Source organism: Cololabis saira, chromosome 18 (genome assembly GCF_033807715.1).
Source record: "Cololabis saira isolate AMF1-May2022 chromosome 18, fColSai1.1, whole genome shotgun sequence".
NCBI classification, from domain to species: Eukaryota; Metazoa; Chordata; class Actinopteri; order Beloniformes; family Belonidae; genus Cololabis; species Cololabis saira.
This window is the reverse complement of record NC_084604.1, coordinates 35,313,372-35,329,921: the sequence shown is the minus strand read 5'-3', so window position 1 is coordinate 35,329,921 and position 16,550 is coordinate 35,313,372. Positions and strand designations below refer to the sequence as shown.

At 37.8% G+C, this 16,550-nt stretch overlaps 1 protein-coding gene across 1 annotated transcript in view; it reads right to left on the bottom strand.

Moving 5' to 3' along the window:
* Nucleotides 1-948: 948 nt before the first annotated feature.
* Nucleotides 949-16,550, bottom strand: part of LOC133418410 (kinesin-like protein KIF13B) — a 96,374-nt gene continuing 80,772 nt past the window's right edge. Inside the window, 7 exon segments of the mRNA XM_061707082.1 lie at nucleotides 949-1,354; nucleotides 2,738-2,789; nucleotides 2,791-3,381; nucleotides 5,790-6,305; nucleotides 6,307-6,510; nucleotides 11,435-11,500; nucleotides 16,098-16,204. Coding sequence (XP_061563066.1) covers nucleotides 1,017-1,354; nucleotides 2,738-2,789; nucleotides 2,791-3,381; nucleotides 5,790-6,305; nucleotides 6,307-6,510; nucleotides 11,435-11,500; nucleotides 16,098-16,204 — 1,874 coding nt within the window. The 3' untranslated portion in view covers nucleotides 949-1,016.

Genomic DNA, 16,550 nt, shown 5'->3' with positions numbered 1-16,550 from the left:
ATATATAATATATATATAATATATATATAATATATATATTATATATATTATATATATTAATTATATATATTATATATATATAATTAATTATATATAATATATATAATATATATATTATATATATATTATATATATATTATATATATATATATTAATTATATATATATTATATAATATATATATATATTATATAATATATATATAATTAATATATATATATATAATATATATATAATATATATATAATATATATATTATATATATTATATATATTAATTATATATATATTAATTATATATATATTAATTATATATATATATATATATTAATTATATATATATATATATATATATATATATATATATATATATATTCAATATTCACCAATATAATCAATGAAGGCAAAGACATCCAAACATTAAAAAAAAAAGATTTTAAATTCAAAATACTTTAGTTTATTAGACATTTCAATCTCTACCTTCAGTTTCTTATGAGCGAATCAGCAGGCTGGGAATTCAGAGGAGAAACTAAAATTGAAAAAAACCCACTTTGAAAACAGTTCGGTTGCAGCAGCAAGTAAAATAAAGTTCAAGGTCGTCGTTAAAAATAGACGAAGAAAAAAAAAACAAAAACAAGAGAAATTTATGGAGCCCAGAAAATACTTTCTTTAGAAAAAGACAAAAGAAAAGAGCAAAAGCAGATTTAAAACCGCACCATTTCAGTAAGAATTTGCATCCGTGAGAGTTTAACGGTAGAAACTCACATTTAAAACCATAAAAATAATTAATAAACTCCCCCATGGGACTCTCGTCACCGCGGCAACGACACCATCAGTGACTCGTCATTAAAGCACGTGTTCAGCAGCTCAAGGCACAAAATAAAACCATGAGTCATGTTACAAACGTGGTTCTGTCTGATGACTCTTTACAGCGTTAAGAGGAATAAATAAGTTAAAATAATAATTTGATTCTTTTTGCATAAATGTACCTTAAACATTCATATTCGCTGGTAAAAAATCAGCAGTTCCAGTGTTTTAAAGCTCCGGTTGGAGCTTCCCGGGGGTGCCGGCGGGCCCGGGCCCCCCCGGCCGGGTCGGCGGTGCGTTCAAGTGTTCCAGGACTTGCGGTTCTCCCCCCCGGCTCCGGCCGCCCGGCGCCGCCTCCCCCTTGGCCAGAGCCGTCAGCGCCGCCAGGTTGGGGCTGGAGCCGGACAGGTTGGCGCTGCGGCGCTTCTGCTGCTGCTGGCGCCGGCGCTTCACCCCGCCCCGGGTCACCCGGCCGGGGCCGCACCAGCACCCCGTAACCCGGGTTACAGTGGAAGTAGTGCTTCCCCCCCACCGAGCCGTCGTTCTTCCCTGGGGGAGGAGAAGGGGGCGCGGTTTAAATGTAATGTACTTTATTTATAGAGCACCTTACAGGGAAGGGAGTTAATCTGTGGAACAACTGTAAAGATTAAATGAAATCATGCAATTCACTAAGTCACTAAGTTTAAACAAATCTTTAAAATCAATACTCTTTATGGATACAAAACAGAAATGGACACATGAATTGACAGCCAGTGACTAAAGTGCCTTGCTCAGCTGAACCACCTTTTCTTTTCTTTTATGCTTTTCTTTTAGAAGTTCTGTGAAATGAAGAAATGGTAAAAACAGAACATTAGAAGGGGTAGGACTAGAAAAGTTTTTTGAAACTTCATCCTACACCCTTTCAAACAGGAAATATTTATTTATATATAGATTTGTCTCTTTAATTTGCTTTGTTTTGCTTGTTTTTTTTTTTTTTTCGGTATATGCATTTTATGTATTCTGATTATTTTTTTGTTTTTGTTTTAACCTGTTTGAATAAATAATTAAATTAAAATAAAATGAAATGAAACATCGACCTACAGGCAAGTACTGGAGTTGAGGGGGGATGAGGGGGGATGGCATCCCCCCCTGAAATAAAAATGGTCCAAATCATCCCCCCTGTAAAACTGCCATCCCCCCTTTCCATCCCTTATGTCATTTCATCAATGAATGTGGTTTTACTGCTATTTCAACATTTAGAGTCATCACCAGAAAAATAACACCAGAAAAATAACTTATTTGACAATTTTCACCTGTTTCAAGTAAATTTTCACTTGAAATAAGTAGAAAAATCTGCCAGTGGGACAATATTTATCTTCTTATTACAAGCAAAAAAGTTTTTTTTTTTACTTATTTCAAGTGAAAATCTACTTGAAACAGGTGAAAATTGTTGTTTTTTCCAGCAATGAGTCTTGTTTTAAGTGTAATGAGATTTTAACTACAAATAAGACAAATATTCTTGTTAAGATTGTGAGTTTTTGCAGTGATCCATGTTACTTATCCTGTGAAGGACAGAGTCATATTGATAAGTTCAGAAAAGTGTTTTTTATTGTTGTGTTTTGATGTATTTGATGTAAGCCCAGTGGATATTTAAAGCTTACAGAAGGCTGCATTTAACTGCTGCTATGTCATTCCTGCAGTATTTCTGCAGCTGTTTTGGTCAGTGCTATTATTTGTAATATATTATATTATTTGTAATATATTATATTATTTGTAATCAGCACAAATTATCTGTCCCCATATGATAAAATCCACCACCCCCCCTGGTTATTTTTTACAACTCTAGTACTGCCATGGACTACATGTCGTGACGGCTCAAAAATGTTTTTACTTTGGCTAAAAGACGTAACTGATAACGGGGTTAGCGGGGGTTCTGGTTCTGAAACTCCTCACCTGCCGGAACCTCCAGTTCTACTCCGACCCAGGTTCCGTCAGCGAAGGCCGTGGGCCCCCACGAACCGGACCAGCCCGGTCTTGTTGGTCCCGACCGTCACCAGCTCCCCGACCTTCAGCCAGTCGGGCAGAACCGCCGCGGCGTCTCCGTCCTCGCAGTCCGAGATGATCTCCAGGTTCTCCGCCGGCACCGGCAGGTTGAGTCCGGCTCCGGGGCTGCCGGTCCCGGCCCGGTCCTGACCCGTCTCCTCGCCCACGATCTGCTGGAAGGACTTGAGGTCTGACGACTTCACCTTCTGGATCCTGAAGGGGTTCGGTGCCGGGTCCTGTGTGGCCCGGACGCCGGGCGGAGCAGGAGACGGTTTTTCCTGGGGTGAAGATCCAGGACTAGAGTCTGTGTTTGGTTCTGGACCGGACGGGGAAGCTTCAGGCAGAGCTGGGATCAGATCCGGTGCTGGGTCTCCGGTACTGTCAGGAACCGCCGGGTCTTGTTGCCTTTCCAGAACTTCTTTGATGGGACCGTCGGGTTTAGAGTCGCAGGTTTGTGCCGGTTTACCGGGTTTGGTTTCAGGTTCTGGTTCCGAGCTGTTTAACTGGTCCGACGCTAACAGCGTTTCTGGTTCTGGTTCTTCTCCCTCCTTCACCTGGACCAGAGGTGGAAAAAGTACAAAAATATTAGGGGTGTAACGATACACTAATCTCACGATACGGTACGATACACGATATTGAGGTCACGATAACGATACGATACTATAGCAGTATTTTTTAACAACCTTGAATGAGGAACATATGACTGGAAAAATTATCTTTTATTTGAAAGACACAAAATACAAAACAATACTGTGCATTTGCCCTATTGTTACAGTTTGTAATGCTTTATAACTGTTTAAGTTTTAAAGAGAAAGCCAGGCCAACCATTTTCCACAAACTGAACTAAAAGTAAATGTCAGGTTTGCATTATTCATCTTCAGTTTCATACAAGTACAAATATTTAGCCACAAACTGAATAGTTTCTCTCATGTATGATTTGACTTTTTTTCTTTTCCAGAAATTTAACAACTAAAATTAAATAAATAAAAAGTAAATAAATACATACAATTTTACATCATAAAACAGATTGATTCATGCTCACCTTATAAGTGTAAGAGATTTATTTTTGTTAAGAAGGTTATTTTGGTAATTCAGGGTTCATTATTTTATAAATATATTCTTTATATTGTGATGTAAATCAGGGACTATAATGACACTAGTCAGTTTATCTGAAGTGATTAGTCTGTTTTAGATTGGGCGGAGTGATACGCCACAGTACGGCACTAGGTGCTGTGTTGATGTTCTAAAATCCTACACTGTTGAGGGACATTAAAGTACACTGGAACTCAGCAGAAGTTTCCCCGTGTTTATCCTACTAAAAAGGTTTAATTTAATAAGGTAAGGCTTAACTCTACACCAGCCTTAAAAGTTCAGAGCTCAAACCCCCAAGAGTCCCGTGATCGGGACCAAAACGGGACTAGTTTCTTCTGAGCGGAGTAAGATTTTGGTCCGCAGGTTGAGGCGCGGTCGTCACGTGTGGTCGGATGCGCGTTACTAGTCAACACAATAGATTAATATTAATAACCCAATATCGCGATACACTTTGTCACCTCCACGACACGTTTCGTGACGTTTTTGTATCGCAAAATTTCGTGGCACGATATATTGTTACACCCCTACAAAATATTGCACTTAAGTAAAAGTACAGATTTTCTGCTTGAAAATTACTTAAGTAAAAGTAAAAAGTACCCATTAAGAACATTAAGTAAAAGTATAAATGTACCTCAAATTAAATATAATAAAGTACCAAAAGTACATGGTGTAAAATGTACTTAAGTACAAAAGTAAAAAGTACAAAGTACAAAATTCTTTTCAAAAGGATTGCAAATAAATTAAGTCCCAACATTGTCATGCTGTCGAAAGTGGCTTTACTCCAAGAATTAGCTTACAACTCTAAATAATGGTGATATTATTCTGACCCCTTTAGTGTTTGTTTCTATTAACCCATTTTAATTTCTCCCTTTGCTCATCACTGCTGCTGTACCCCATTGACCCCGCTGACAGCTACACCCCCAGCCTGTAGTATCAACCCCAGCTGAAGGAGGATGAAGGAGACTCTTGAACTGATTGAACTTTTAAATGCCAAAACCTACGGTGGCCGAGACTCGCCATTGCTGAAAATAAAAGTAACGCTGCAAATAGAAACAAACGCCGCTGCAAATTAAAGAAACGCTGCAAATATAAAGAAACCCTGATGCAAATAAAATAAACGCTTAGCAAATAAAATAAACGCTGCAAACAAAAAAAAACACGGCTGCAAATAAAAGAAACGCTGCAAATATAAAGAAACCCTGATGCAAATAAAATAAAGCAAACGACGCAAATAAAAAAGCCACAACGGAAGTGAATTACCGGGGACTATTTTTGCCGATGCACCAGTGTTGCACATTAAAAATTACACGTAGCGAGGTTGAACACTAACCTTTTCACTTATTTTCTCGTTCGTTGTTCTTCTTATTCCTCGCTCTTCTTATTTCTTCCTTTTCACTTATGTCCTCTTCGTCTTCTTCTCTTCTCACGTAAAAAACACTGGTGCATCAGCAAAAATAGTCCCCGGTAATTAACTTCCGTTGTGGCTTTTTTATTTGCTTCGTTTTTTTTTTATTTGCAGCGGTGTTTCTTTATATTTGCAGCGTTTATTTTATTTGCAGCGGCGTTTCTTTTTATTTGCAGCGGCGTTTCTTTTTATTTGCAGCGTATCTTTAATTTTCAGCAATTTTAAACCAAATGACAATCTCCACAGAGTGCTATACTGAATTATGAATTATCTTTTTTTATCCTTTTAAGCAATAATAATGGATAGGTTCCTGTATCTATTCTTAAAAGTACGATTTTTTTCCTTGAAAATGTAACGAAGTAAAAGTAAAAGTACAGAAAAATAAAAGTATCAATAAAAGTACAAATTCTCAAAAATCTTACTTAAGTACAGTAAGTAAGTAAGTAAGTACTTTACACCACTGACCTGGACTGATGTAGGATGGGTTGGATCCGACCCGGTATCGTCCGCTGTGACCTCGTTGGAACCCGGTGACGGCTCCGGAGCCTCTGATTGGCCCGGCGGTGACGGCTCCGGAGCCTCTGATTGGCCCGGTACCGGCTCCGGAGCCTCTGATTGGCCCGGTGGTGACGGCTCCGGAGCCTCTGATTGGCCCGGTGGTGACGGCTCCGGAGCCTCTGATTGTCCCGGTGGTGACGGCTCCGGAGCCTCTGATTGGCCCGGTGGTGACGGCTCCGGAGCCTCTGATTGGCCCGGTGGTGACGGCTCCGGAGCCTCTGATTGGCCCGGTGGTGACGGCTCCGGAGCCTCTGATTGGCCCGGTACCGGCTCCGGAGCCTCTGATTGGCCCGGTGGTGACGGCTCCGGAGCCTCTGATTGGCCCGGCGGTGACGGCTCCGGAGCCTCTGATTGGCCCGGCGGTGACGGCTCTGGAGCCTCTGATTGGCCCGGTGACGACGGCTCCTCCTCCTCATCCGGTACCCGCCCCGGCGCTGCAGGACGGGGGCAGGTCCCAGCTCAGCGTGTAAACGTCCGACAGCGTCACCGTGGAAACGCTGGTGGACATGTAGCCGCTGGACACGTCGCTGACGGGGCTCGGCGTGACGTCCTCCGTCTCCACGGTTACCGGAGGCGGGAGCGGGGCAGAGAACTCCAAGTCGGCGGGGATGATTTCCTCGATGGGAACCTGGCGGGAAACGATGTTAGGAAGATGATTACCGTATTGGCCCGAATATAAGACGACCCTGATTATAAGACGACCCCCTCTTTTTCAAGACTTAGGTTTGAAAAAATACTTTTTGGACACCATATTCAATTTTTATACAGAAAATAATTACAGTACATCTGAAACAAATGATTATAACAATATATTCGAGAGAAAAAGCATGTTATTTTGCCTCATTGAAATCATCATCTTGAAGTTTGCATCATAACTTCTCCTCAGCTGTCGGTTTACCTGCCGAACTTCCACCCACTTTTCTCCAGATTGTCGCTACGTTTCTCCATTTTCTGTTATCTCTTCTCTTATTTTCTTCTCTTTTCTTTCTTATACTATTTTTTATTTTTCTTCTTAATGATAGGGGTTGGCTTTGGCCTGGGGAGTTAAGTTCAGCATTCGCTTTAAAGATATCTGGCGCCATCTAGCGTTGTGAATGGGTATAACGTCTAGACCCCGAATGTAAGACGACCCCCACTTTTTAAGTCTTATTTCGATGCAAAAAACACCGTCTTATATTCGGGCCAAAGCGGTAATCCTTGTTTGGAAAGTCTCATTTGTGCTTTTTATTTATTATTATTTTTATTTTATTATTGGTATTGGTATTAATTGTTTGATTTCACATCCATAACAACTCTGAGGGTGGAGATCATGGGCAGAAATATGTGCCACTAGAAACTGAATTTAAATAATTTATATTTGAATGGCCCAACTTGAATAATTGCATTAAAAACCGAATCTGAATCACATAATTTGAATTTGTATTGTTTAATTTGAATCATTGCATTGAAAAACTGAATCTGAATCACATAATTTGAAATTGAATGTATTAGTTTGGAACTAAATTTCTATACACTTGAACCTGAATGTAACATTATGAAATTGAATTCAATTGTTCTGAAACTGTATTTGATCCTCACTGAAAACTCAACTATCTTTTTACTTTCACATTCAGTTCTCACAATTCAAATTCAGTTCTTGCAATTTAATTTCAATTTACTGGAGTTACTGTGCCAGACATCCGTATGGAGCTAGAACAGTCTCATAATTCACAAATGTACAGGACAAGTTTTACAAATGCACAGACCGATTTGCAAATACACACACCGTTTCACACGTGCACAGAACAATTCACACGTGCGTAGGACAAGATATACAAATGTATTCTTGATGCACACACAAATATAACCTGATTTACGAATGTTTTTTTGTCTGTGAGTTGCGCTGGATTTGTGTGTGACTTTTGAGACTCCCCTGACGTGACTAGATCCACAAATACGTTTTTTTTAACACGGAAGGATCTGCAACCAATCAGAGTCTTCCTTTGTTTCATCCAATCATAAGAGCGCACCCACGTGGGGGAAGCAGAGCAGTGGCAGAGCGATGGATAAAACAGAGTGGCGACAACTTTTGTTCTCGCCGCCAGAGCGGTCACGTGGTTCATGGAGGCCCCGCGAGTTCCAAAACAAAGCCGCGCTGTCATGTTCGTCTATGGGACAGACAGCAGTGAGCTCGTTTTTGAACGGTAAATATTAAAATAAACCGTACACAAGTACATTTGCAGCTGATAATGAATCACTGGGAATACATCAATGTCAGTTACGTGTATTGAATGGCTGGATCACAACTAAAAGCCTAATTAGACAAGCTTTTCTGTGTTATTTGGGGGGAGGGAAAACTTCACTTCTTGGATTGCAGAAAAATTAACAATTGAACTGTAATCTGGTGCAATGTATCTCTTGTGTAGCTACATGAGATTAATGTAAGCGATTTATTAAGAGCAAGTTATATCTGTGAGAACAAGTAAAATAATTAAAAGACAATGTATGAAGGCTCTTACATCACAGAAAAATATGTTTGGCATTATGGAATAACAATTTTATTTAACAGAGACTGTATTCCAGCATTATAGGACAGCAGAAAAAAAGGTGGGGCTACGAAATGTCTTACATTTCTTACAGTGGAACACAAGCTGCTTTTACACACTTACAGAGAATATGAGCATATATTTTATTAGAATACCTGCTAAGGGGCAGGATGGACCATTAAACCTTTAATATGTAATCAGTGTAATAATAATAATACATTTTATTTGTAAAGCACTTTTCATTTATTAAAGATTCTTGCATTGATCCAAGTGTGCAGATCCACAAAGCACTTTTCATAAAATAATCTTAAAGTGCTAACATAAACAAAGGGAATAAAATCAAGACACATAAAAGACCAGGAGTAAAAAGCATAAAAACATCCATAAAAGACCAGGGAAAGCCTTCCTGAACAAAACAGTTTTAAGCCCCTTTTTAAAAGGTGTCCAGTGTGTTTGACCCACTCTGACCTCTCCAAAGGGGAACAATTTGAAAAAAGAGGCATATCTGGTGTAAAAGTTGGCTTTATAACAATATCCTCTAGCAATATCCTCTGTGCATCAACCAAACCTGTGGGAGACAGAAAGAAGAGTGAGAAAAAGTAATCTAGCATCCGAGCACTAACTAAATTCACCATCTCAATTACTATATATTCATCAATGGAAACAAAATAAAAGTTTTAATTAAATATATACACCACTACAAAGTATTCACCTACACTGTGTGGACAATTTGTTAAGCAAGTTGTATTTTTTAGGTTTTATTTTATTATTTAACAATTGCAGTGCTCTCAGTCAATCAGAAATGTTAATAATAATAATAATCAAGGTGACATCTGACAAGCTTTTTTTTTTTTTTTACATTTATTATTGTATGTAGAACAGTGATCATACCATGGTTGGCTGTGCAGCATTTGGGTGCACAAAATTATTTTGCTGCTCATGTAATTTATAGCTACCCCCCTTGTGGAGTCTATTGACAGCAGAAACTTCACAAGGCTCGTTCAGGATTACCTTTAAAATTATTAAACTCAACATCCCATATAATAATAAATAATAATAATAAAACTTTATTTGTATAGCACATTTCATACAAGAATTGTAGCTCAAAGTGCTTTACATCAATAATAAGGCAAACAGCAAGTGCAGTTTAAATAAAGAGAAAGGTATAAAATAACAATCAACATCATATCAGATCCTAGTGTTCTAATAGGTTACTTAAATTACCATAATCTCATTACGGAGTATAAATAGTGACAGTTAAAAAAATGTAAAGTATATAATGTAAAAATATAAACATGTAATGTATTTTTTTTTAAATCAGAGGTTAACAATAGTCTATAATTAATTCAGTGGTAACCGGTGAGCTACTGCCACAGTGTTTAAACCACTGTGCAATGAATGTTTTGGCCTATTAAATGTATGAATTTAAAAATTGGAAAAAAAAATAATATCTAACATAAAAGGGGTCTCTGATATAATAACTACACATAATGACTTAAAATTGGTCGGTATTTCATCGGCTTACCTCAGGAGTTTCTCGACGTGCGGCCACTGAAATCAACGGGATCCAACGGGATCGACGCCGCTTATGGAACTATAGAGGGCTCCATAACCCGGAAGTGCGGGTTACAACGGAGTCCTATGGAACTGTCGCCACTCTGTTTTATCCATCGCTCTGAGCAGTGGATAAAACATGATTTACTCTAAACCAATCAGATTAAAGGGGCGGATACACCTGCTGTTTGAGCTGCGTTCGCTTAGAAAAGTGATTAATATTTCGAGTTGGTGGAGTAAAGATAAATAAACAGCAACAGGAGATAAAAGATAAATAAACAGGATGGAGAGGAGATCATTGTTCTGATTTTCTTGTGATCCCGGTAAAGAAAACAGCGTGATCGGAGATGGTTTGTGGGGCTGTTCAACCAGAGCCGTCAGGAGACTGCACTCCAAGTCCTGCCGATGCAGGAACTGATGATGAGAAACAGCGGTGATATTCATTGATTGATATTGACTTATGATTGGCTGGAACAAAGGAAGACATCTGATTGGTTGCAAATCCTTAAAAAAATAAAATAAAAGGTAAACTCTTGATTAATTGTTGCTTTAAGGTTATACAAACAGCAAACACGAGTTACGTCTCATGGCAGCGTTATTGCAGACCCGCTCTTGGACAGATCTGAAACCTGAGGTGTCTTCAGTATTCACATTCATTACTCAGGTAGAAGTATAGTTACTAGAGTTTAAAAATACTCCTGTAGAAGTTGAAGTATCAACTCAAGTTTTTTACTCAAGTAAAAGTATAAAAGTACTGGTTTCAAAACTACTTAAAGTATAAAAGTAAAAGTAATGTAAGGGGGAAAAAAGCCATTAAGGACAAAAGCCATTGAAAATGAATGTATCTTAGTATAATGCAAATATATTAAAGAAGCATATATGTGTACTATTGAGCATTAACATGTGTTTCAGAGAGCAGGAGATATGATGACTAGTTGCCTATAAGTATTGTAATGGTGCAAAAAGTCAAACTTCAGAGGCATGTTATCATTTATCCTAACCTTTATTGGAATGTACATCCAAGTTTAGTTGCAGGAATCTGAGGGAACGGATGTAAGAACAAAACTGGACAAGAACATCTGAAACAACCACAACCAAATTCACTCTATCCGGATGGAGCAATTTAACTGGATAGTTTTTATTAAAGGCCGAAATGAAATAGATTAACGAGGCTAATTAGATAATTGTGTGAAAATGTAAGGAGTAAAAGTAAAAAGTCGTCTGAAAAATAATTACTCCAGTGAAGTATAGATAACCAAAATTTCTACTTAAGTAAGGTAACAAAGTATTTGTACTTTGTTACTTGACACCTCTGTCTGAAACACACTGTTGATCTTACCGGTGTTTCATCTTAAAAAAGAAGTTAAGAGAAGTGATCTTGTTTCCCTGTGCAAGGAACCTGAATATCGTTGTGCATATTCATGTATGAGGACGTCTCTGGTCCAGAGTCACCTGAGAGGACGGGGAACTTACCGGCTGCTGATGTTTAACCAGTCCGTCCTCCACGCTGGCCGACTGGACCACGATGCGAGGCAGACTCTGCAACACGGAGACACGGAGGTCAGTTTAGCAGATTAAACATCTCTACACCCAGTACTGGAGTTGAGGGGGATGAGGGGGGATGAGGGGGATGGCATCCCCCCCCTGAAATAAAAACGGTCCAAATCATCCCCCCTGTAAAACTGCCATCCCCCCTTTCCATCCCTTATGTCATTTCATCAATGAAGGTGGTTTTACTGCTATTTCAACATTTAGAGTCATAACCAGAAAAATGTGACAATTTTCACCTGTTTTAAGTAAATTTTCACTTGAAATAAGTAGGAAAATTTGTCAGTGGGACAAGATTTATCTTCTTATTACAAGCAAAAAAATCTTGTTCCACATGCAGATTTTTCTACTTATTTCAAGTGAAAATCTACTTGAAACAGGTGAAAATTGTTGTTTTTTCCAGTGATGAGTCTTGTTTTAAATGTAATGAGATTTTTTTTACTAAAATGAGACATTTTAACTAGAAATAAGACAAATATTCTTGTTAAGATTTTGAGTTTTTGCAGTGATCCATTTTACTTATCCTGTGAAGAACAGAGTCATATTGATAAGTTCAGAAAAGTGTTTTTTATTGTTGTGTTTTGATGTATTTGATGTAAGCCCAGTGGATATTTAAAGCTTACAGAAGGCTGCATTTAACTGCTGCTATGTCATTCCTGCAGTATTTCTGCAGGTGTTTTGGTCACTGCTATTATTTGTAATATATTATATTATTTGTAATCAGCACAAATTATCTGTCCCCATATCATAAAATCCACCATCCCCCCTGATTTTCTTTTTTACAACTCCAGTACTGTCTACACCAGTAATCGGGACTAAGGTTCTCAAGCCAAGGCCGGGATGTTGGTCTGATCCGAGTCCCGATCCAACCTGGTATATACAGTATCTAACATAAAGTTAATGTTGAGATTTTTCTTATAACAGTCTTAAGAGTGTTGAGACTTTCTAGTCTGAATATTAGACCTTAAATCAGCATCTTTGTATCGTTAGATTTGTATTAAATCCAGATATAAAAGTCTTTTCTTTGGGAAAACGAAGTTCAGTTCCCCAGACTAGTCTGCAGAAGTGCATCAACTTCATGCTAACATGTCTTTGCAGCAGAAACAGGGCGTCTACAGGTCTACAAGGTAAATTTAAGACTTTTTTAATACCATTTTCAAACTAAATCTAAGACCAAAAAGACGGTCACTAAAAAATCCAGCGCTGAGGTCGAGGTTGCCAGATCTGAAGGGTTCCAGCCCAAACGTGCCGTAAAACCCGCCGAAATACTGAAAAACCAGCTCAAATCATACTTTCTCTGTTAAAACCGTCTATTAAATGCGTAATAAATTTCAAGCTTCACAACACTAAATATCCAAGAAAAGGTTCAGGCTCCGAACAAAGACTACAATTAAATTGAGTAGATTAAAGCAAATAAAAATATCAGTGAGTTTATTGTGTAAGTTTCTACTTTTCTCTGCTGTATTGGAAACTTTTTTGTCAATAAACGAGGAAAAGCAGCCCAGATATATATTTCTCAGCCCAAATGGGCTGAAACTAGGGTTGCCACCTTTCAGAAATAGAAATAAGGGACGTCCTGATTTCAGCAGCGCAGGAGCCAAAAAAAAAGCCCCAAAACTTCTAAACTGAATGAAAATGTGTTTATTTTATATGAAAAAACAAAATGCTTTGATTTAAAGTTTAAAGTGCTTTAATAGCATTGAACTTGCATGACTGTAGAGACAGACAACCATATAGCAGCTGAAATAGCCTCATATGCTATGTATGTCCACATCAGCCAAGATGTAATATAGCCTACAGGTGAAGAATATGGTGTCAAAGTTAATTTATTTCAATAATTCAACTAGAATATGGTGTAAAAGTTAATTTATTTCAATAATTCAACTAGAATATGGTGTAAAAGTTAATTTATTTCAATAATTCAACTAGAATATGGTGTAAAAGTTAATTTATTTCAATAATTCAACTAGAATATGGTGTAAAAGTTAATTTATTTCAATAATTCAACTAGAATATGGTGTAAAAGTTAATTTATTTCAATAATTCAACTAGAATATGGTGTAAAAGTTAATTTATTTCAATAATTCAACTAGAATATGGTGTAAAAGTTAATTTATTTCAATAATTCAACTAGAATATGGTTTAAAGGTTAATTTATTTCAATAATTCAACTAGAATATGGTGTAAAAGTTAACTTATTTCAATAATTCAACTAGAATATGGTGTAAAGGTTAATTTATTTCAATAATTCAACTAGAATATGGTGTAAAAGTTAATTTATTTCAATAATTCAACTAAAATATGGTGTAAAAGCTAATTTATTTCAATAATTCAACTAGAATATGGTGTAAAAGTTAATGAAAATACGGTACAAATCGTGTCCCGTATTAGTTCAATACGGGACGCAACATTTTTTTCTCAAATAAAAGACAATTCCGTATTTTACGGGACGGGTGGCAACCCTAGCTGTAACTTGCCCAACCTGGCAACACAGATTTAGAACCTCCACAGGAGATTCTCCTCAAAACGATGAAGTAAACTTTTTAATGACGACTGGATAAAATTAAGACCCTTGGATTGAGATTTAAGACAAATGAAGACATTTAAAAGGCCTTATTTTAGGAAAAATCGAATTTAAGACTTTTTAAGGACCCGCGGCCGCCCTGAGAAATGAAACACTGACGTGCGGGCATGAAATGAAACTGGTTGTTTTAGATCGTGTCTAATGGTTTTAGCCGTTTTTTTGTTTTTGTATTTGCCTAATTTAGTATGCACTTATTTATCTTTAATTGTACTTGGATTTATCTTTAATCTATCTGTTTTTGGTTGTTATTTGTTTTTTTCATTTTCGTTTTTTCATTTAGGAAAATTCATTTTCTTTTTTTTCATTGTTTTCTGCTTCTTATTATCTTTAGTTTTTATTAGTTTTGGTTTTTTGTCTTGTTTTTCTTTTTAGTTGTTGTTCTTTGTACTTGTTATCTACTTTGTTTTATTCTGTTTAACTAACATTTTATATTGTACTGTAAACGTTTTATAGAAATGTATATTTGTACTGTTGGACCCCAGGAAGAATAGTTGCTGCTGAGGCAGCAACTAATGGGGATCTGAAATAAATAAATAAAATAAATAAAATGATCAAATACACTAAAAACATAAGATAATGAGATAAAAATGACAATAAAACCACAAACGTACAGGTTTTTTTACAGGTGCGTGTTTGAGAGAACTGATGTCGAAGCATCTTCACATCTTAAAGACCTCGACGAGTCAGTTTAGCCCCCACCACATTTCAAATTTAACAGTGAGACAGATGTTTCCTCTCTTCTCACATCAGCCTTTTCACTGTTTTTCTATAAATGTGAAGCTGGAGGTGATTTTTAGAGGCTTGTTTCTCTCATTCCCTCAAACGCAGCTTCTTCCTCCAGAGGTGGGTAGTAACGAGTTACATTTATGCCGTTACATTTACTTGAGTAAGTTTTGGGAAATGTTGTACTTTTAGGAGTAGTTTTGAATCACTATACTTTTTACTTTTACTTGAGTAGATTTGTGAAGGAGAAACTGTTCCTCTTACTCCGCTACATTAGGCTACGTTGAGCTGTTACTTTTCTTTTATCTCTTTTATCCGCGTACGCGTCAATCTCATGACATCACTGAGTGATTCTTTGGGAAAAATGTTTGTTTTTGCATGTTTTGTCACATTTACACAGACTCAAACACACACAGAGTTTCTATGAGTTCATGTTTGTTCTAGTTCTGCCTGGTTAAAAAAGAAAAGTACAAAGACTTGAAATTTTGTGCTATTTGTGCTTAATTTATTTTTTTATTTTGTTTTATTTATTTTATTATTTATTAATGTACTTGAATTCACTTTAAGATTATTTCAATTGAAGCTATTTTTTATTAATTTTAATTTATTTTATTGATTTAATTTGCCTGAAGATGATTATTTTGTACTTTTGTCTGTTTGAATGGTTGTGTTAAAAAAATAAATCAGACGTAACTCAACAGTTACTCAGTACTTGAGTAGTTTCTTCACCAAGTACTTTTTTACTTTTACTCAAGTAATTATTTGGATGACTACTTTTTACTTCTATTTGAGTCATATTATTCTGAAGTAACAGTACTTTTACTTGAGTACAATTTTTGGCTCCTCTACCCACCTCTGTCTTCCTCCCTCAAACCCTCAACCCACTGACGTGGAGTCGACACCCGAGACAGAAAAGTTTGACTTTTCTCCCGATAGAAACATTTATTCTGGTTCTGGCATCAAAAGCAAATATTTACTCTGCTCAGCATCTAAATCGGGCCGAAGGTCGTTGCAGCTCGGTCTTCCTTTACGCTGCGGTTCATCCGTGTCATTTGTTGTCTGATCACGTCTGTAATCAATGGCTGATCAGATTACTCTCCACAGTCAGCAGAAATGTGCAGGACTGCAGACGTCCGACCTCTGGACGTCCGCCGTGCCGGTTCAGAGCTCTCTGGAGGTTTCTGCTTACACGGTTTCCATGACAACGGAGGAAACGGATCCAGCCGCCGATGAGTCGGGCGGTGTTGTGATGGTGTTTTGGGCGTAGCGCGGTCAACGTACCTGCCGACGGGCGGCCTCCTCCTCCAGACCTTCGTCCCTCCCGCCGGGGAGCAGAGACTTCAGCAGCCGAGGGACGGACGCCGCTGGAGGGGGATGAGACGCAACGCCTGGGTGGAGGAGCAGAGATGGAGAAGAGGTGATAAGAGATGGAGAAGAGATGGAGCAGAGACGGAGCAGAGACGGAGCAGAGATGGAGAAGAGATGGAGGAAGAGATGGAGGAGAGATGAGGAGAGATGGAGCAGAGATGGAGCAGAGATGGAGGAGAGATGGAGCAGAGATGGAGTAGAGATGGAGGAAATATGGAGGAGAGATGGAGGAGAGATGGAGCAGAGATGGAGCAGAGATGGAGAAGAGATGGAGCAGAGATGGAGGAAATATGGAGGAGAGATGGAGCAGAGATGGAGGAGAGATGGAGCAGAGATGGAGGAGAGATGGAGCAGAGATGGAGGAGA